This window comes from Fragaria vesca, linkage group LG3, assembly GCF_000184155.1.
Source record: "Fragaria vesca subsp. vesca linkage group LG3, FraVesHawaii_1.0, whole genome shotgun sequence".
Classification (NCBI taxonomy): Eukaryota; Viridiplantae; Streptophyta; class Magnoliopsida; order Rosales; family Rosaceae; genus Fragaria; species Fragaria vesca.
In genome coordinates this window covers 19,528,040-19,547,833 of record NC_020493.1, presented here as the reverse complement: position 1 = coordinate 19,547,833, position 19,794 = coordinate 19,528,040, and the positions used below count along the sequence as shown (strand labels likewise).

The 19,794-nt window shown below is 38.0% G+C and overlaps 3 protein-coding genes across 3 annotated transcripts; all 3 read right to left on the bottom strand.

The window, feature by feature from the left end:
- Positions 1–907: 907 nt before the first annotated feature.
- LOC101292202 (putative pentatricopeptide repeat-containing protein At1g12700, mitochondrial-like) lies at positions 908–2,779 on the bottom strand. Its single transcript, XM_004295941.1, has one exon. It carries the CDS (start codon positions 2,768–2,770, stop codon positions 908–910), a length of 1,863 nt encoding a protein of 620 aa, XP_004295989.1. The 5' UTR covers positions 2,771–2,779.
- A 1,038-nt stretch (positions 2,780–3,817) lies between these two features.
- On the bottom strand, positions 3,818–5,565 carry LOC101303309 (40S ribosomal protein S23-like). The gene is made up of 4 exons (XM_004294630.1): positions 5,422–5,565; positions 4,423–4,578; positions 4,195–4,321; positions 3,818–4,110 (listed from the first exon to the last, which is right to left on the bottom strand). The coding sequence occupies exons 1-4, from the start codon at positions 5,424–5,426 to the stop codon at positions 3,970–3,972; spliced, it is 429 nt and encodes a 142-aa protein (XP_004294678.1). The 5' UTR covers positions 5,427–5,565; the 3' UTR covers positions 3,818–3,969.
- A 1,271-nt stretch (positions 5,566–6,836) lies between these two features.
- Positions 6,837–12,518, bottom strand: LOC101303018 (interactor of constitutive active ROPs 3-like). The gene is made up of 5 exons (XM_004294629.1): positions 12,400–12,518; positions 11,036–11,142; positions 9,374–9,602; positions 7,150–8,815; positions 6,837–7,049 (listed from the first exon to the last, which is right to left on the bottom strand). Exons 2-4 carry the CDS (start codon positions 11,053–11,055, stop codon positions 7,166–7,168), a joined length of 1,899 nt encoding a protein of 632 aa, XP_004294677.1. The 5' UTR covers positions 11,056–11,142; positions 12,400–12,518; the 3' UTR covers positions 6,837–7,049; positions 7,150–7,165.
- Between the last annotated feature and the right edge of the window lie 7,276 nt (positions 12,519–19,794).

Here is a 19,794-nt window from a genome sequence, read left to right as displayed (position 1 = left end):
GAGAGAGAGAGAGGTGGGGTGTTAAATGGAATTTCCAATTGAAAAATATGTCCAGTTAGCAACTTAACCATTGATTTGGACGGCCACTTAACGGATGAACCTAATTGTGTGACATTAGATAGTTTGAGGAGTGATCGATTGAAATTGAAAGTTAATGGATAGTAAACTGTCGAGCGCATGAAAGTTAATGGAGTGATCAGTAATTTCTCCTACTCCAATTTACATTTAGGGGTGATTGACCATAAATCTCTAAGTCACTGACTGACCAGATGAACATGGCTTTGTATACTGTAAATTATGGAGGAACACAAAACTCTCTTATGATATTCTCCAATGAAATGCACTATTAATCAGTATCCAAGTTACAAGTTACAACCACAAGAGCTAAAACAATTAGGATAGCAACTTAGTTAACAAATTCACTGCCTTTTCCGCTTTCTCCCAGTCTCAATTTCCAGAACTTCATAACCATGGACAATGATAGCTTGCAGAAAAAAGAAGTATTACAGTATGTTGTATTATCGACATCCATACCAGCAGGATGGTTAAACCAGCTCGTAGCATGTTTTCAATTAAAAGTTTTCGATCCAAAGCAAGGACATTACATTCTAGTGATTCTACTATTACATATCACAAATGCTACCTCGATTTTTTTTTTTCGCCATCCTGCCGCGACAGAGGTAGTCATAGACACAACATACAAAAATCAATTAGCTTATTTCCACATAGCCCAAAGGCCCATATTTGCATACTCATATATCATATCACTAATCAAGCTAGTACATGCAATAGAATGGAACTTATATTGCTACAGGACAGTAATACTGAAAGATAATTCAGTTTATATTGAACCTTCTAACAATGGCTGTTCCAGGATCTACTTTCACTTCAGGGAAAAATTCAGCTATCAATCCCTCAGTAGCATCTGCAGAGAAACCCCTCTCCACCATATGTTGAATAAGTTTCTTTGCCCGTACTGTCTCTTATTCTTGATCAACCCCAGGATAAACGTGTTATAACCATCTAGACGATATCCTTTCACTTTAGGGAAAAATTCAGCTATCAATCCCACAGTTGCATCTGCAGGGAAACCACTCTCCACCATATGTTGAATAAGTTTCTTTGCCCGTACTGTCTCATTATCCTTAATCAACCCCAGGATAAACATGTTATAAGTACAACCATCTGGACGATATCCTTTCTCTTCCATTTCTTTTAGCAACTTCACTGCGTCACTCATTAGGCCTCCATGACAAAGCCCCTTGATCAATATGTTATATGTCCGGACATCAGGTTGAAGTCCCCTGGATGATAACCCACAGAAGACTTCTTTTGCATATTCAATCTGTCCATCTTTGCACAAACCCTGAATAAGAGTATTGTACACTACAATATCCAGATACAACTTTTTGCCTTCCATCTCTCTAACCAATTCAACTGCCATTGAAAGCTGTTGGTTTTTACATATGCCTTCCAGTAAAATAGCATAAGTTTGAACATCTGGAAGTTGACCACAAGCTTGTATATCCGAGAACAACTTCTTTGCACTTTGTATCCTCCCGACTTTGCAGAAACCATCCACAAGAGTGTTATAACTAACAGTATTTGGAACAATTCCTTTGTGAGACATTTCCTGAAAAAGAATTGTTGCCTCATCAATCTCTTTCTGCTTACAATATCCATGTATCAATATGTTATAACTGTGAACGTTAACCAGGTAGCCGTTGCTAACCATCCGATCAAAAACTACTTTTGCCTTGCTCATTTCTCCGCACAAACAATAACCATCCATAAGTGAATTGTATGTAACCACATTAGGTTCCATATCTGTGCGAATCATCATTTGAATCACAGTTTCAGCTTCCAGAACCTTCCCTGCTTTACAGAAGGAATCAACCAAGAGACCGAAGGTGTGAACATTTGGAATAATATTTCGACTCACCATTTCATTCAACAACCTTGTAGCCTGTTTCCAGTGTCCTACTTTGCAAAGTCCATCAATCAAAGAGGTATATGTAATGACGTTTGGGGTAATTCTCTTACTGAGCATTTCAGAGAAGAGGTTCAGTGCGTCTACAATCATGGCATTCTTACAGAGACTATCGATGATCATGCTGTACACAACTACATCAGGCTTGCAAGGTCCTCCTTCCATTCTTCTTAACAATTGAATGGCTGCAACATTGTTACCCTTGCTGCACAAGCGCTTTATCAATTTGCCGAAAGTGAACACATTGGGCTGAATACCTGCCTCCACCATTTTTCTGAAAACTAATGCAGCATTGGCCTCTCTGTTCTGAAGAAGAAAGCCTTTGATAAGAGTGGTAAAAGTCGTGTCATCCGGTTGGAGACCAGATTTGAAGAACAGACCCAATACGGATAGACTGAACCCAACTCGGTTCAAATGGGAATAGCAGTTCATGAGTATATTTAGAGAATAATTACTGGGACTAATTCCAGAGAGACGCATTTGTTGAAACAAAGTGATGGCTTCCGCATAGTGCTTCAGCTCCACGACTTGACACAAGACTTGATTGAAAAGAACAACAGAAGGCCGAGGACGCCTGTGAAGCAATTCATTGAACACCTTGCGGGCATATTCAAGATTACTGATATTGAGCTCTGTCCCGATCTGGGCAACTTGGGTGGTTGTAGACTTTGGTTTAGAGGTTTGAGAATGAAACAAGGCCGAGTTATGGCTGACTAAATCATCAAAGAGACGGAAAGGCATACCTCTTCGTCCTCTGCTGCTGCCGCGCATTATCATCATCGTCTTCAGCAAATCTGATTCTCTCACTTCAAATGGTAGTAGGGAAATAAATTTCGAGGATTGAATCTCTAGACAGAGCTCAGTTCAATTCGACAAAGGTTGTTTTCATTGGAGATTCATTCTACGGGCACACCCTGTTCAGTTTCATCTTCATATATATATATATATATTGTTTTCCTTTTCCTGATTTTTGTAATTTTATTTTGTTCAAACAATTATTTTTATAAGAAAGACAATGAAACAAAAGCATTTTAATAATTTAATTATGTGTTGAAAGTATGAGCTAGCGACCTGAAACACAATTGCTGTAAAGCACAATCAATCCCCTCTCTGCCGAAGGGTTTGCACGACCAGCCCATTTGATGTATTTCTCGTTGAGTTTATACAAGTCATTTTCAATCAAAAAAGAAGAAGAATCTGATGGTATTTCATGTCAGCCTGTCATGAAATACAATGAGAGCTCCCCACACATGATTATGGGAGGGAGGGAAAACCTGTGAAGTAGTTAACTGACCCAGACTAAGACAGCAACAGTTGCAGCAGTCTTAACAATCTGGGTGTTTCTGGTCTTGATTGGATTTGGAGGTTGAGAATGACACGAGGCTAAAGTGACTGCTGAAGTTAAAAACAATGGAGTGAAGAGAAGACATAACGTCTCTTCTGTTGCAATACGAAGCAGAAGAAGCTGTGCGCAGCAACTCCCTTAGGATCGACAAAGAGTTTAATTTTGCTACCGTGTTATTTAAGCTTATTTCCACCTTCAACCCACACATGAATCCAATCAACTCGGATCAATTGGCAAAACAGATTGCTCATGTGGTCAACAATAATTGACGCGATTTAGGGTTGCAAAATTCCAAACATTTATCATTTCCGACTAGATGAGACCCTCGAGTTCAAGTTTAATGGTGGCAAGAGCATTACATAAATCAGATTTGGGTTCTCACCAGAACAGCCGACATCTTCGAAAAAGTCAACTGAACCAATGTCAAACTGGAACGAAGATTTTGAAAACATGTTGAGCTACATAATGACAAGGATATAACATTTGAACACAGAATAGAGTAAGAACCGAAACAACCACTGAAATTTCAAAAAACAAAGCATAAGCATCTGATTGCCAAGCATGGTCTTAAGAGTGATGACAAAATTGTATCTGAATCAAAACATTTCAGTAGCTCAACTCATGAACCATAAACTTAAGATCTAGGCTTCTCCTTCTTCTCCTTGAAGAGAGCCAAGAGTGACACACCTGAGACCTTCACAACCTTAAACCTAACTCCGGGAATATCACCAACAGCATGACCCTTACGTCCAAACCCAGCAATCAACACCTCGTCCTGCATGTAGACACAATAATCAGTAAATCCACAAAACATAATTCAATACTGGTACAACACGAAATACTTCTCCATTATACTCACATTTTCTTCAATGTAGTTCAAGCAACCATCGTTGGGCACAAAGGCAGCAATCTTCTTCCCGTTCTTGATAAGCTGAACCCTAGCACACTTCCTAATGGCAGAGTTAGGCTGCTTAGCTTCAATACCACTGCAAAATAATCACCAAAACCAGTTAGGACTACATGCTCAAATATTCCAACTGAACAAGTTGGTTTAAAAAGAAAATTCCATCAAGACTATTTCCCATACATCTTCTCAAGAACAATTCCCTTAGCATGAGAAGATCCAGCAAATGGCTTCTTCCACTCATTTCCAAGATGGGACTTCTTGTATGACTTGTCAGCCCACCTTTGCCTTCTACGGTGGTTCTTCAGCTTGCGAGCTGCTCCCATTCCACGTGTTTTCCTGTAAAAATTGGCTAGCAGTGTTAAGTAAAGTAAAGCATTTCAAGCAGGGCTCAGAGCAAATACAAACCAACAAAAAATTCCCACACAATTGATGTTTGAAGCATTGTTATATTCATATAATCTAAGAACTGATGGATGAAGATAGCCTGGCATTCAAATCCATTAGCAGTTATACAATTTGAAGATTAACAGTTCAAGCCCAAACAAACAAGTTTTCAAGCCGAGAGCTTTTCTACAGATTAACTCAACACACCAAAAACATAAAAACTCAATCTTACAAATACAAAAACACAACTGGGCAAACCGTAAATGGTTCATACTCCTTTCAAGGATGAAAAGCTCAATAAGCTTTGGCACACAGAAATAATTTCACAGTTGACAAAATTCCCAACAAAACCTGAAAAGCAATTCACATTTGATGTACAAAACAAGGCTACACCTTTCATTTCATTAAACTCTAAATTTTACACTACCACTTCATCAAACTGACTGTTAAACATAATCTCAATAACTATAAATCTATGTATTCTCACTGCACATGGATTCAAAGGTATAAAATCTTCGACAACGAACAATCTAGCAACCTAGCCACTACAAAATTTCGGTACTCAAACTAATTACTCAACAAACACCGAAGAACAGTATACAAAGTTTTCAAATATTCAACATCAACTACTAAAAGAAACTGTACTAATTCCAGACAATTCTACCATCTTATTCAACTAGGTAACTGAAACTTGGGTAGATCCTAGACGAGAAGCTTTAACCATGAAATAATTTAAGAGAAGAGAAACAAAGAGTGAGAGAGGATCGATCTGAAAGGAAGGAGGAGGAGACTGACCCCATGATGATGAGTGAGGGCGAAGAGGCTCAAAGCAGCGACTGCGACAGAGAGAGAGAGAGAGCTTCGGCGCGGCAGGAGAGAGCAACCAGAGCTTTAATAAGGCGATGGGAAACCCTAGTGCCTTGTTCTACCCACTTAAATATACCTCCTTCTTTTGGGCTTTCGATATAGATTTACTAATGAAATGGGCCTTTATCAGCCTCGACCCGCACCCACTATCCCTGATCCCCTGAATCTTTTTATTTTTTCACAAGATAATAGAGATATTACAAATGTCTCTAGAGAATTTTTGGTACATCCACACATAACGATACGAATGAGATTATATGTGTATATCTACATAGGCATGATATTATTTTTGCTCACTTATTTGAGAGTCTACAAGTTTATTTTTTCTTAATTTAAATCTGATTTGAAATTTAGGTTATTTAAGTCGCTAAGACTCAATTTTTTTATTTTTTTTTGTCCCTCCACTATTAAGGTCTCTTCTTGGCTTCCTACTGTTTGTTTGTTTTTTGTTGCCATGTAACACTCTGCCATACAGAGTTTCACTCTATTCTATAGTTGTTGACCATTAACCACCAAAGAAAGAGGCAAAGCCAGCAGGAGCAACATTACATGTTGAACTAAACAAACATGTTTGAAAGGGGTTAGACGACCCAGAAATGGAATAACAATTACATCAAAGATTTTGAATATGGTGCAAAACGAAATAACAGGCACTACATATACTCGTATTATATTTTAATCAATAATAGTGAAAGTGATATTCCCATATATGTCTCTTGATTCTCTTCCCATATAGCACCTCATGGTATTGGGTTACTGCAAAATGAGGTGCTAAAATGAAGATAGCACCCCCAAATGAGACTTCACGGTTCGACCAACTCCAATAGACCTTCCTAAATAGTAGACATCCACATTGGTAGAACAAGCTGTCGCAGTAGCTTTCATCAGAATTTCTTTTACGGTCTGACTAAGAGTAGCTTTGCTTCCACCCTTTCACCTTGTTGGTGATTGAATCTTTGATGTAACCCAAAGCAGCTTTCTTTGAACGATGCTAAAATGTAGGGAGTCCTAAACATTTCCCCGGATCGGTCACAGTTGAGATTTCAGATTTGCATGATAGAACTAAGCAGATGACCTGACCTATTCCTGAAAGAGTATTCGGACTAAAATAGATGAAAGATACTCGTCGTGTACTTAAGATTCTAATAAAAACTAGTGTTAAAGTCTCCTCCTTGCAAATACAGTAGTTGCTCTTAAAATTCTTGATTCCAGTTTTATCCAACAGGGGCTTACACTCTGCCATGTCAAAGCTGAAACTACAATGGACACGACCATAATCAAGAACAACAGCTCAATACTTTAATACATAATTGTCTTCATAACAGCAGAATTTGTCTTACCGATACATACACAGTACCATGTACCTTCGATAACTAATGGCTTAACAGCTCAATATCCATAAAGCAGAGAAAATTCATCATTACAGTACTCTGGTAGAACAGAATGAACCAAAATAATCATCATCTGTGTAGTACATAGCCACCACACTAATTATAGTAGCCTCAGCAAATTACCTGCAGCTAAACCAAATGACTTCAGTGTACCCAAAACCACATCTGTCAAAGGATAGAGAGGAAGCCTGTTAGAACTTAGAAGAACAAGAATAATTGCAACGATCAGAACCATAGTGTTGATGTAACCAGAGCGAATATTAACCTGCCTGGCAGAATTTCTATTTCTGTGGCTTCTTCCAAAAGACACCAATCTTCTTCAGCATGTTCCCATTTTTCTTTTTCAGCATCTCGTCATCCATATCTTCTGAGTACGGTGAGCCAAGCTTTCCAGGAACATGATAGTTGCTATCCATGGATACAGTTCTCTCCATGATCTTGCCGTTCCCTGAGGAAAGTATGGCTGCAGCTGCCTCAGCAGCTTTCCTCCACTGGCCAGACTGCACCTTCAGCTTTCTCAGTTCCGCCTCCAATTCTGCACTGGCCGCCTGTGCTGCCTCCAGCTGTTCAGTCACCCTTGCTACCTTCTTGCTGCTCTTATCTGCCTCCTCCATCACAATTCCAAGTTTCATGAGAGCCTCTCTCTCGGCACATCTTGCTGCCTGTACTTCTGCCACTACCTCCTCATTCGCTTTGTTCTTGTCCATTTCGGTTTTATTGATTTCCACTCGCAGCATTTCATTTTCTTCTGATATACTCTGCAATTCTGTTTCTTTATCCATCACATGAGCCTTCAAATCTGAAACAAGTTTTGTCAGTTCTTTCACTTCCTTTTCCAGTTCATACTCTCTCTGGCATGACAGGCTCTGCTGAAGCTTCACATTCAGCCCCTCGTTTTCCTCTGAAATGCATTGTAACTCAGTTTCCTTATCCATTAGGTGGGCCTTCAACGCTTCAACACCAGCTTTGGTTCTCTTCAGTTCATCCTCCAGTTCATCCTCTCTCTGACTAGAAGCAGATCTCATCTGCTCTACCAGTTCATGAGCACTTCTTATCTGCGCAGTGCTCTGAATTTGTTCTTCATGGTATTTGGTCTCAGCAGTCTCAAGAGTAGATTTTAGTCGTTTCACTTCAGACTTCAAGTTGTAAAGCTCTGCCTCGACCTCATTTGGTCTCATGGACTCGTGCTTTTCTCCAAATTCCCGCTCAAGGTCATTGTTGCTGCTAACATTATCCAGATCAGCCTTGAGTTTGGCAACAATTTCTTCTAGTGAATTTACCCGCGCTTTTGACTGATCTAACTCAGAAGCAACCGAGTTGTAAGCTTCCATGGCTTTCATGCCATCTGAACTGAGTGTCTCCACCGTTCTTCTTGCAGATTCCAGCTGCAGCAGGGTTTGACTAACCTGTGCTTGTGCTTGAGCCTCAGCTTCCTTACAGTCATTCAATTCGTTTTTCATGTTCTCTACAAGTGAAAGAGTTTCTGCCAAGTTTACTTTCAAGCTTTGGAGCTCTACATTGACTGATTCAGCATGCTTCGTCTGATCAGCCTCAGTTACAGCTACCATTTCAAGCTGCAGTTTAAGCCTTTCAATCTCATCAATGGCAGATGCCAAGGCAGCTGCATCGACTGAGTGCTGCTTCTGGACAGCCTCAAGCTCTGACTGCCATGCTTGATCTTTTTCTTGTGAAATCTTTTGGAGCTTGATAACACGGGCTTCCTCAGAAATACAAAGATCAGGAATCTGCTGCTGAGACTCTTCAAGCTTTGATGACAAGGCGAGAAATTGCTTCTTTGATTCCTCAGCATCTTGCTGAGCTTGTTTCTTGCATGACTCAGAAGACTGAAGCTCGTTGTTTGCTTTCTTCAAGTCCTCCTGGAGTTGAGTAATCTGAGATTCCAATTCAGATACTCTACTTGGGCCTTTCTTCTGGTGAAGGGTAGATATGATTATAAGAAAAGCATACAAAGAATGCCACACTAACGCTTCTATGTACAAATAAAACGTGTACACGTGATGAAAAGGGTAAACGTGCAAATGATGTGTGGGGAAAGAATACCTTCTTTAAAATTGATGAAGAAGAACTGACAAACTAAAACCAAGAATCTACTGTACAAATAAAATTACTGAAGATCATGATGTGTAATAGTTACACACACACACACACACACACACACACATATGGCAATGTGCATCAATAACACAGGAGACAAACAAACTTTTTGTTGAGAAATCAGAAACATTCTTAACATACACCAGAGTTGCATATAACAAAAATTACTGCTATGTGGCATACAACTTTAAAGAACCAAAATTTCACCCAGAAAACAACCTAGATTATGTGAAAACCAAACAAGTTCTCTTCCAATCCAAGCAGTACCGCTCTGGCATCAAATTATCCCTAGACCACAGTCCTATGGTTGTACAGCACTTTATCTAAATATTGTGAAACAACTGAGAAATCAATGTGGGTAAAATCAAAAATACCTCAGGCAATGGACTTCTGGGTGACCGCCTCTCATTGACTTTTGGGCTTCTGTCTTTAGATAGACGTCTAGCTTGATTTGAAGTAGATGCAGGATCAGTCTCCAAAGCAGTTGGCTTAAGTTGGCGGCGCACTACTCGAGGAGAATCTTTTTGAGTTGGGGATACCCTTAGAGGCGGTGTTACCCTTTGAGTGGGGGATACCCGTTGAGGTACTTCAGAGGCACCACTTCTGATAGACGATTAGCAAAATAACAGTCAGGTCTCATGATCAAAAGCTTCTTGGAAATAAAGGAGGAAATAAGAAAAGCAACGAGACCAGAAATGGAGAAATTGTGATCTGAGGTAATCAAGACGACAGGTGATGTATCATGTATGTATGACCCTAGATTATCAATAGATTAAACACACATTCCAGGGTGACAAGTGGATCAGTCACCACCGAAAAAATTACAAAGGTAAACATGAACTGGTACAGTTGAAAACTGTAAAGCCACAGAGCTGGAGCTATCAAGTTCCACTCTAAAGTCACAATAGAAAACTGCATAATACAGTAAGAGTTTAGAAAATTAGATATCTTCCAGAATCCAGAGGAGGATAATACATAGAAAGAGAGAGGGGAGGCTAATCTAAGCCCTTACTATCTGGCATTGCTGTCATTTATCCCAGTTCACATACCAAAGGTCCATAGTCATGCTTTGTTATTTTTTCCTTTCACCCGTTACAATTATATATACTATCACAAAAATATGATTCTTATTGTTCATGGATGACCTCATATTGTGAATATTCTACTAGTTGGAAGCCTTGTAACATTTACTAATGGAAAAATCCTGCATTAACAACAAAATGACATACACCCACACCCACACCAAAATAGAAACCACACACTTCGTTGCAACACTGATTTGAACGGCCAACAAATTCTGCCGTGCAATGACCATCAATAATTGAAAATCCACTATATAGCACATGTGAACACAATAGAGCATAATAGACACACTGAAACAAAGATTTCAAAAGTCTTATATGCTACCAGAAATATACTTCACTTATTTGGATACTGATACAATAAAATTAAAGGTTGTGTTCTCTTCAAATGTCTGATAGAAAGAAAGACACCATAAAAATCAAATTTGCCAAATTAATAAATCCTCAGTCTAATGTGGCCACAAGATTATACAACTACAGTTGCTCAATTGATCCTGAGAGGAGTCCTTTCAGATCCTCCGGTAGTTCAAGTGGGTCCTGCAGGCTGCATTATAGCTGCCAAGAGGACCCAGCAAAACCGCAAAGGAAGAAGACAAGAGGTTGTTATATCTTTATAATGACACTGATAGAAGAAACTTGTACATTGCCTATTGCCACTTGCATATCAAGCAGTGAAAGTTTCTAATGCAGTTGCAAACAGATAAAAGGATACGAGAATGACATTCTACATAGATAGAACAATCACGAAACAAAATGTGAAGCTAAGCTTACAAAAACATGAGAGGCTAAAGTCATACAAGGAGCTCACAAGAACATCAGTATAGCAACGACGTAAGTACAATATACCACACACAGTTACCTTCTGCTCAAATAAGCGTTTGTTCTATCATGCAACAGACCAACAAAAGCCTATAAGGCCAAAGGAGAAGAGAATCATATATAAGCCGGAGTTACCTTGCTTTTGGGGTTTGCATATTTGGCTGCTTTTCTAGGAGCAAAGTTGAGAGGGAGCTAGCAGTAATCTAAAGCTCCACTACTTGAATGCCTCCGACCCACAAGACCTGAAAAACAGTTAGATCATATCACAAGCTGGGCCAGGAGGATCCAATGTTTCTATGCAAGAGAAATAAATAGGTTTCATGAAGGGCATGTGCTCCTTATCATCATGAAAGAAAAAGGCAATTATGGCAAAGATGTGCCAATCATAAATTGCACCAAACCATTCTCTATTCCAAACCCACAAAACCAACGATCAGTTAATTTTCTTTTTGTATATCACAGAACAAAAATGAATGAAGAATATCTCAAAAGCCAATTAAATGCTTACTACATAGTTCCACACTCTATCCATGCTCAAAAGACCCATCACTGTAATCTGCAGCTATTCGCGTGTAATTACCCCCCCAACCCCCCCCCCCCCCCCGAACTCACCGAAACATGGCTGATATAGAGAAACACATTGACTCCTCCAGTCCCCCCCCCCCCCGAATCACCGAAACATGGCTGATATAGAGAAACACATTGACTCCTCCAGTTTTGCCGTGAAGTATGGGGCACCAAATTGAAAATGAAGAACACAAAATGATTGCATTCAACTAATCAAACCTTTTCAGATAGTGAGGGGAGTTGGAACAACCACCAAACAAGCTTGTTTCTTGACTTTAACACACAACACTATTTTCTCAAAAAATTATCATTTTTATTTTCCATCGAAACAAACAAACACAAACAGATCTAAAACCTACCCCAAACAAAAGAAGATGGAATCAGCATTTACAGTAAAATACAAGCAATGGAGCTATTAAAAAACCTAAAACAATGGCCTCCTCGGAGGGAAAACAAAAGTAGATTGTGTAGACTTTTCGAGATTCGCTTTGCTTTTATGTTATCCAAAATTAAAATAAAATAATAAAAACCAAAAGAAAAAAAAGCCTGCAACAATGAAGCTCTTGAACAAGAAAAGAAGAGCTACACTGTACCACTCAGCAGATGAGCTTCTTTTCATGCCCAGATTTCAGCCAAAAAAAGCTTGAAAGAAACATCATTTACCCTAGAAAGAATCCAGTAAAAGAAGTCAAAAATATCAACACCCAAAACAAAAACAGAAAACAAAAAACACCAACCCAGTTTGGGTTTTGCCATGAAACAGAAACCCATTTGGGTTCAGAAACAAAATGCTGAAAAATGCAAGTGAGATTCTGTGGTTCCCCTCTTCTCTATCTTCCCACATTTTCCCAGCAAGCAGAAACCAAACAACATGAACATACAACATACAAGAGCAAATCTACAATGGGAGTTCTACTACCTTGCTACCTTACAGTGTGAGCTTTGTGAATCTTCTTCTTCTTTGTTGTTGTTGTTCTAATCTTGTCGCAGTTTCCGAGGCTTTGAAATATGGATAGTGGAGTGAAGTGTTGGAAGGTCTCACTGTTTGAGGAGCGTGAGTGAGTGATGAGAAGCACTAGATTACAAAACGCAGAACACAGAGGGAAAGCACAAGGGGGAGAGAGAGAGAGAGAGAGTACGCTATATTTGTCGTTTCCTGAGCAAGATATTAAACTGGAGTTAAATCCGGTTTTACGTCCGTCAATATGATATGTTATCCAACTTTTCAAATTTCAAAGTAGCAGTAAAACATTGTAGCCGGACAGTAGTAATTTACATTTTACTGTGCCGGTTTGGTCCAAGTTGTTGTCACCACCTAAATTGAAAGCTAATTTACTATATTAGGACTTTGTTTCTATTTTTTGGTTCTTTGGTGCTAATCATTTGCTCATTGCTAATTCTTTTTCACCAATTGGGTAGGTTGATTGATATTTTGGAAGTTAGTAAGTACATTCATCAAAATGGAAACCCTAAGCTGTGGTCTTGCGAGTTTCAACAATTAGTGGCCTCAAACTCTATAAGTGATTGTTACCCGATTTATGTCTTATTTGTTGAAGTCCCTTCATACTTGTCTTTTTTATTTCAATCATTTCTTTCCACGAAAGCTCTATTATGTATGTGTGTATGTCACGCACACACTAATCCAACAATGCCTCAGCCCTTGCAATGAGTGGTAGATACCCCTATGATGCCCGCACATCGTTGGATCAATGCGGGCATGGTATGTAGGCATGTATCGTCAACAATGTACAAGAAACATCCACCGTGGGTTAACAAACTTTGGTAGCTTATTCGAGGATACAAGTAGTTCTACTTCTACCATGTCATCAGGTAAAGTGAGAGGGAGAAAAAGAACTATGACACCTTCTGTAGCCATCTTACAAAGTGTCAAGGTGTTTGCACAAAGTTTGTTACTTGAAGGTAGTAAAACATAGTATCCATGTGTATTATAAATCCTTTGTTGACCAAGTTAGACGCATGTTCTTTACACACACACAGTTATACGGGCCTGGTCTCATGCTGTTGAACAAGTTGGGCTAGCCGATTTTTGTTTGTTTTGGGCTTCATTGTTTCCTTGCTTGTGAAATGTTGGGCCTCATTGTTAACCAACAATGAAATGACCTTTCGTGGATTTGATAAAAGTGTTCACCACTTCACCACTCCACAAAGGCATGGAGACTTTATCACCGACTGGTTTTGTAAGGTTCTTGGTACTCTCTCTTTTGGATATTCCAAAATGAAAGTTTTTAAAAGCATCATATCGATCTTCCTTTCTAGCTGCTTTGTACGTTTACCCTTCCAATTCCAAAGCATCATTATCCAAATCCAAGGTTTTCAGCTCAACACAGTCTAGAAATTATCCATTCAACTCCCGCAAATCCCAACTTGCTAGATAGGTCGATCCTGAAGATAAAAACGGTGGTCGGCTGTGGACGGCCACGAAGATCAACGACGCCGAAAGGAGAAGCTAGTTGACGTCCAACCCTATCTATAGTACAAGTCATCTTCCTTGCTGGTTCGAGGAATCAATTGACGTATGCGTCTTGTATGTGTATCAACTATCAAGTCTTAAAGAAGATGATCGTGCCATATGTCTAATTATTTTTTAACTAACCAAATTGATACAACTAAAATTAGTACTTCATGTAGAAAATGTCAAAAATATCCATGTTACCTATGTTATCGGAGTTAACTCAAAATTAAACAACTTAGTCTAGTCGATGAAATTAGCAACCTCATATTATTTCATCACTCACCATGAAGATGTTTCGAAAGAACTTCACCTAATTTCTCCTCCTACATCTTTTTTCCAAAAACATTATAACAATTTTTGATTATCTGAGTGTCAAGAGATCAAGCTTGAGAGGTGTAAGTTTTCATTTACTGCATAAACATATATTTAGATTAAGCTATGTCAAATATAGATCAAATGCATCTAAGTTTTGCTGTACTAACTTGTTTGAATTGTGTTCGTATCCATCTTGATCTTCTCCTAGATCCACTCAGTTTTCTCTCTATTGATGGGATAATATTTATGAGAATGATTAGTGTTCTAGCAGGGATCTAGATAGGCTTTATAGGCTGCTGCAGTTTCTTAACTGCTGCAGTTGGTTACATGACAGTTCCTTCCATCAAGGAACTGTCAATAACTTCCCTTTGTCTTAATCCTTATCTTGTCTTAATGATTCCACTTAGAATTCAAATTCGAATTCTAACAGATGTCCAACTTATATATATATGTAACTAATTCGATTAATACACATAAGAATATATAAGTTATATTCAGTGTTTTGCATTCTGTACAAAAGCTTCTTCAAGACTTATAAATATAAGTCTAGTTCCATATGCAGCATAGCTGCATCTTACAATCTCCCACTGAACTAGAATTATATTTATCAATCTATGAATAAGCTTGACTGAAATTGCACACTTGAACAAAATGTAAAACTCCATCTGCTTCAAAAACCTGTCAATCAAGTTCATCCATAATGAACTGCAGAAGAACATGATATATCTATAAAAATTACCAGTCTCTTGCAATCACACTACAGTAACCTCAATCACATGGATTACCACTAGTAAAATCATGTTATATATTAAGTAATCGAAAATAAGTATATGATCCTGATGGCCTAATTGAAAACTGCATATCTTACTGATATAAAACCAGAAAATATATGAAGGTATATACACACACTTAATTATGCAGCATCATTCTTTGAATAATATTTCATCCAAAATATATAAAGTACTTGATGAATCCTGAAAAGATTAACAAGTGCAAACACTGATATATTGCCATATATTATTGTCTTACAACAATACTTCATAAGTTAATCATTAAAATCACTTAAAACTCCCATGTTCTTCACATGATCTATAAAAGCTGATACTGGTAATGCCTTTGTCAGTGGATCTGCTAGTTGCTTCCTTGTTCCAATCTTAATCACTGCCACTTCATTATCTCTTACACTTTCTCTCACTGAAAAGTATTTCACATCTATATTTCTAGAACCAGATGTCCTTTTATTGTTCTTTGAAAAGAACACAGCTGCTGCATTGTCACAGTAAAGCACCATTGGCCTTTCAATTGAGTCTACCACTCTCATTCTAGCAATAAAATTCTTAACCATAGGGCATGTGCAGTAGCTTCAAAAATGGCAACATATTCTGCTTGAAAAGTTGAAGTAGCAGTCAGTTCTTGTTTGTTGGTTTTCCATGAAATTGCTCCTCCAGCAAGCATGAAGATATATCCAGAAGTCGATTTCAAATCATCAAAGTCTTGCTTATATGATGCATCAGTGTAACATTCAATTTCTAACTCTTGATTTTCCAACTTCTTAAACACCAACATGTGATCTTTGGTGCTCATCAAATACCTCAACACTTTCTTGCCAGCAATCCAATACTCTTGACCAGCATTTGATTGATATCTTGAAAGCATATTCACTGCAAAACTAATATCTGGTCTTGTACACACTTGCGCATACATCAAACTCCCAACTAAAGCAGCATATGGCACATTTTCCATGCTTTTCCTCTCCAAATTATTCTTAGGACACTGTCCCTTGTGCAACTTATCACCTTTAGACATAGGTACACTACCTCCTCTGCATTTATCCATTCCAAATCTTTGCAGCACTCTATCAATGTAATTTTTCTGAGACAATCCCAACATGTTTCTCTTCCTGTCTCTTTTGATCTCAATACCAAGAACATAATGTGCTTCCCCCATATCCTTCATATCAAAACTCTTCATTAAAAACTCCTTTGTGGCTTTCAGCAAACTGAAATCACTGCTTGCTAACAGTATATCATCAACATAAAGAACCAAAAATATGAAATGGCTCCCACTGATCTTGCAGTACACACATTCATCCAACTTATTCTCTTCAAAACCAAAACTGGTAATCACTGCATCGAATTTCAAATACCATTGCCTTGAAGCCTGCTTCAAACCATAAATGGATTTTTGTAACTTGCAGACCTTCTTCTCATCTTCCACAAATCCATCTGGCTGCAACATGTAAATATTTTCCTCCAAATTTCCATTCAAGAATGCGGTCTTGACATCCATCTGATGCAGCTCAAGATCAAAGTGTGCTGTCAACGCCATTATCACTCTAAACACATCTTTTGTTGAGACTGGGGAGAATGTCTCATTATAATCTATCCCTTCTTTTTGATTGTATCCCTTTGCCACAAGCCTTGCTTTGTATCTTTCTATCTTGCCTTCTGCATCCCTTTTCGTTTTATAGACCCATTTGCATCCAATTGGCTTCATATCCTCAGTTTTATCAACTAAAATCCAAACTCCATTCTATGACATGCTTTGAAGTTCATCTTCCATTGCTAATCTCCATTTGTGACTATTCTGCGATTTCATAGCAGCTTTAAGTGTAGTTGGATCATCTTCCCCCAAATCAAATTCAACTGCATATAAATGATAATCACCAGAAATTGCAGGTCTTCTAGCCCTCTCTGATCTCCTCAAAACTGGATATTCCTCAGCCACTTCTTGTTGTTCTACTGTATTTTCTACTTCTTGAGTCTCCATATTAACTTCTTGAGGAATTTCCTCAATTATTGGTGCTGTTGCAGTGACATCTTGAATTTGATTTTCCACAACTACACTTGGCACTTCACTTTGAATAGTAGCACTAGTATTTTGCTGAACCAATTCTGGATATACAAACCACTCATCCATGTTGAAGTATTGTTTCTTCTGTGCACTATCCATCATCTCATCATTTGTGTCAAAGAACTCATCAAAGAATGCAGCTCTATTAGTTTCAAATATTCTGGTGTGCCTTGAGTGATTGTAGAACTTGAAACCCTTTGACTTTTCTGAATAGCCAATAAAATATGCTGATTCAGATTTTGGTTCAAGCTTGTCATTATCTCCATTATAAACTCTTGCTTCTGCCTTGCATCCCCACACATGCAAATGATTCAGACTTGGCTTGTAACCATTCCAATTTTCAAAAGGAGTGTTGTTGATGTACTTGCTGGGAGTTTTATTGCATATGTAGTTTGCTGTCTTTAAAGCCTCTCCCCATAAGAACCTTGGTAAACCAGACCTGGAAAACATGCTTCTCACCATATTCATGAGAGTTCTATTTCTTCTCTCACAAACACCATTTTGTTCTGGTGTATATGGGGTTGTATATTGAGCAACAATGCCACATTGTTCTAAATATGCAGCAAAGGGTTCTTTATGTTGCCCTTTTTCTGAATATCTCCCATAATATTCACCACCACGATCTGATCTGACAACTTTAATAAGCTTTTCTGTTTGTCTCTCAACTTCAGTTTTGAAAATTTTGAAAACATCTAAGACTTGTGATTTTTCAGAATCAAATATAAAATACAAAATCTGGAAAAATCATCTATGAATGTCACAAAATAGCTGTTTCCACATATTGTTTGAACTGGGAATGGGCCACATACATCTGTATGAATCAAGGCCAATAATTCAGTAGCCTGTTTAGAGTTAAACTTTCTCTTGTTTGTCATTTTTCCCTTCAAACAATCAATGCATGTTTCAAAATCAGTAAAATCTAATGCAGGTAAAATCTCTTGCTTTACTAACTCATGCAATCTTTGCTTAGAAATATGCCCTAATCTCTTATGCCATAGAAAAGAAGATGTGTAAGAACTATGTTTTCTTTTGACTCCTATAGTTTTAGAAATGCTGCAGATATCATGCTTGACATTTTGAGTATTTGCATTAACACAATTCATATGCCAATAACCTTCTATAAGATCTGCAGTACCAAAACATTGAGAATTTTTATAAAAACACATAGACTTATTATTGCCAGTAGAAAAGTCATAGCCATTATTCGATACAAATTGAGAACCAGAGATAAGGTTTCTCTTTATTGAGGGAATACAATACACATTATTTAAGACTAAAACATAGTTATTCCTAAACATCAACTTCACAGATCCTACAGCTTGAACTGTCACCCCTTGTCCACTTGTAGTGCAGACTTTGGTTTCATTCCTTCTTGGGATTGTTTGACTGAATAATCCCTGCACAGAATTGATAACATGAATAGGTGAGGTAGTATCGAACCACCATGAATTTTCAGTAACACATGCATGAGACTATAATAAGAAAATCGTTTTTAACAGAAAAGTACCTTTCTTTTTCAGCCAGTTTTTGAAACCATCACAATCCTTCTTGAAATGTCCAGTTTGCTTACAGAAGAAGCACTTCATTGGACCATTGGTTTTGTGAGGCTTACCCTTATTCAGAGCCTTTTTCACTCCAGAACTGGAAGCACCATCTTTGTTACCATATTTGTTGCCAAAATGCTTTTTGCCAAATTGCTGCTTCTTGTACTTTGGCTTATCAACATAGTTGAAAGCAACCTCTTTCCCCTTTTTGACTTTATCCTCTTCTTCCTGCACACAAATGGAGATCAGTTCATTGACACTCCATTTTTCCTTTTGTGTGTTATAGAGGCTTTTCAGATGCTTATATTCATCAGGGAATGAGTTCAGCAGCAAAAACACCAGTAATGGTTCCTCAATGTTCATCTTTAGGCCCTTAAGTTTTTCAGCAATATCAGCTCCTTTCATGATATACTCCCTGATGCTTCCCCCAGTGTAAGTGAGTCCAGTCAGTTTGTTCATAAGCCTCCCTATCTCAGCCTTGTTAGAAACCTTGTATTTCTTAGCAATCGAAGCCATATACTCCCTTGCATATTCAGAATCAGGAATGCTACCCATGACAGAGCTATTCATGCTCTTTTTGATGCAGATCAGTGCCATTTTATTGTGCTTCATCCAAGTCTCATATTTCTCCTTAGTTTCCTTGGAAGCATTTGCAGCAGGTGCAGTGGGTGGATCTTCCTTGAGGACATGATCAAAGTCCAATATAGCCAAGTTCAGTTCTATGTCTCTTTTCCACTTCTGATAGTTGTGTCCATTGAGCAATTCAATTTGATTGATGCTCATAGGATAATTCAGGGTAGCTGAAAATGAAGTTTTTGAACTTAATATCAGTGATTCATCACAACTGTAGTAGCATATATATTTATAAAGCTTCTAGTTCATCTTAATACCAGAAAATGCATATACATACTTATCCCAAATATTAATTCAACAAAGAAATAATATTTCACTCAATGTCATATAAACAGATAACAAATGAAACAATTACAAGATATTGGCATCATGTGTGATACACTTATCTGCAATGTTATATATATGAAGATATCATCTGATGTATACAACTGTAAACTAGAGTTTTAGTTCAAAAATTTAACTATTGTGGCAGTCAAATCTTATTCTAAAATTCCAGTTTTTATTAAAAA

What these genes read in the sequence shown, in the direction of transcription:
- LOC101292202 (XM_004295941.1), bottom strand. Translation starts at nt 2,770, where the DNA reads ATGATGATAATGCGCGGCAGCAGCAGAGGACGAAGAGGTATGCCTTTC.
- LOC101303309 (XM_004294630.1), bottom strand. An exon ending in GGAATTGTTCTTGAGAAGAT is followed by an intron (nt 4,322 to 4,422) that starts GTATGGGAAATA and finishes ATTATTTTGCAG; the next exon opens with TGGTATTGAAGCTAAGCAGC. An exon ending in TGAACTACATTGAAGAAAAT is followed by an intron (nt 4,111 to 4,194) that starts GTGAGTATAATG and finishes GTCTACATGCAG; the next exon opens with GACGAGGTGTTGATTGCTGG.
- LOC101303018 (XM_004294629.1), bottom strand. Translation starts at nt 11,055, where the DNA reads ATGCAAACCCCAAAAGCAAG. An exon ending in ATGCAAACCCCAAAAGCAAG is followed by an intron (nt 9,603 to 11,035) that starts GTAACTCCGGCT and finishes ATCGTCTATCAG; the next exon opens with AAGTGGTGCCTCTGAAGTAC. An exon ending in CCAGAAGTCCATTGCCTGAG is followed by an intron (nt 8,816 to 9,373) that starts GTATTTTTGATT and finishes ACCCTTCACCAG; the next exon opens with AAGAAAGGCCCAAGTAGAGT.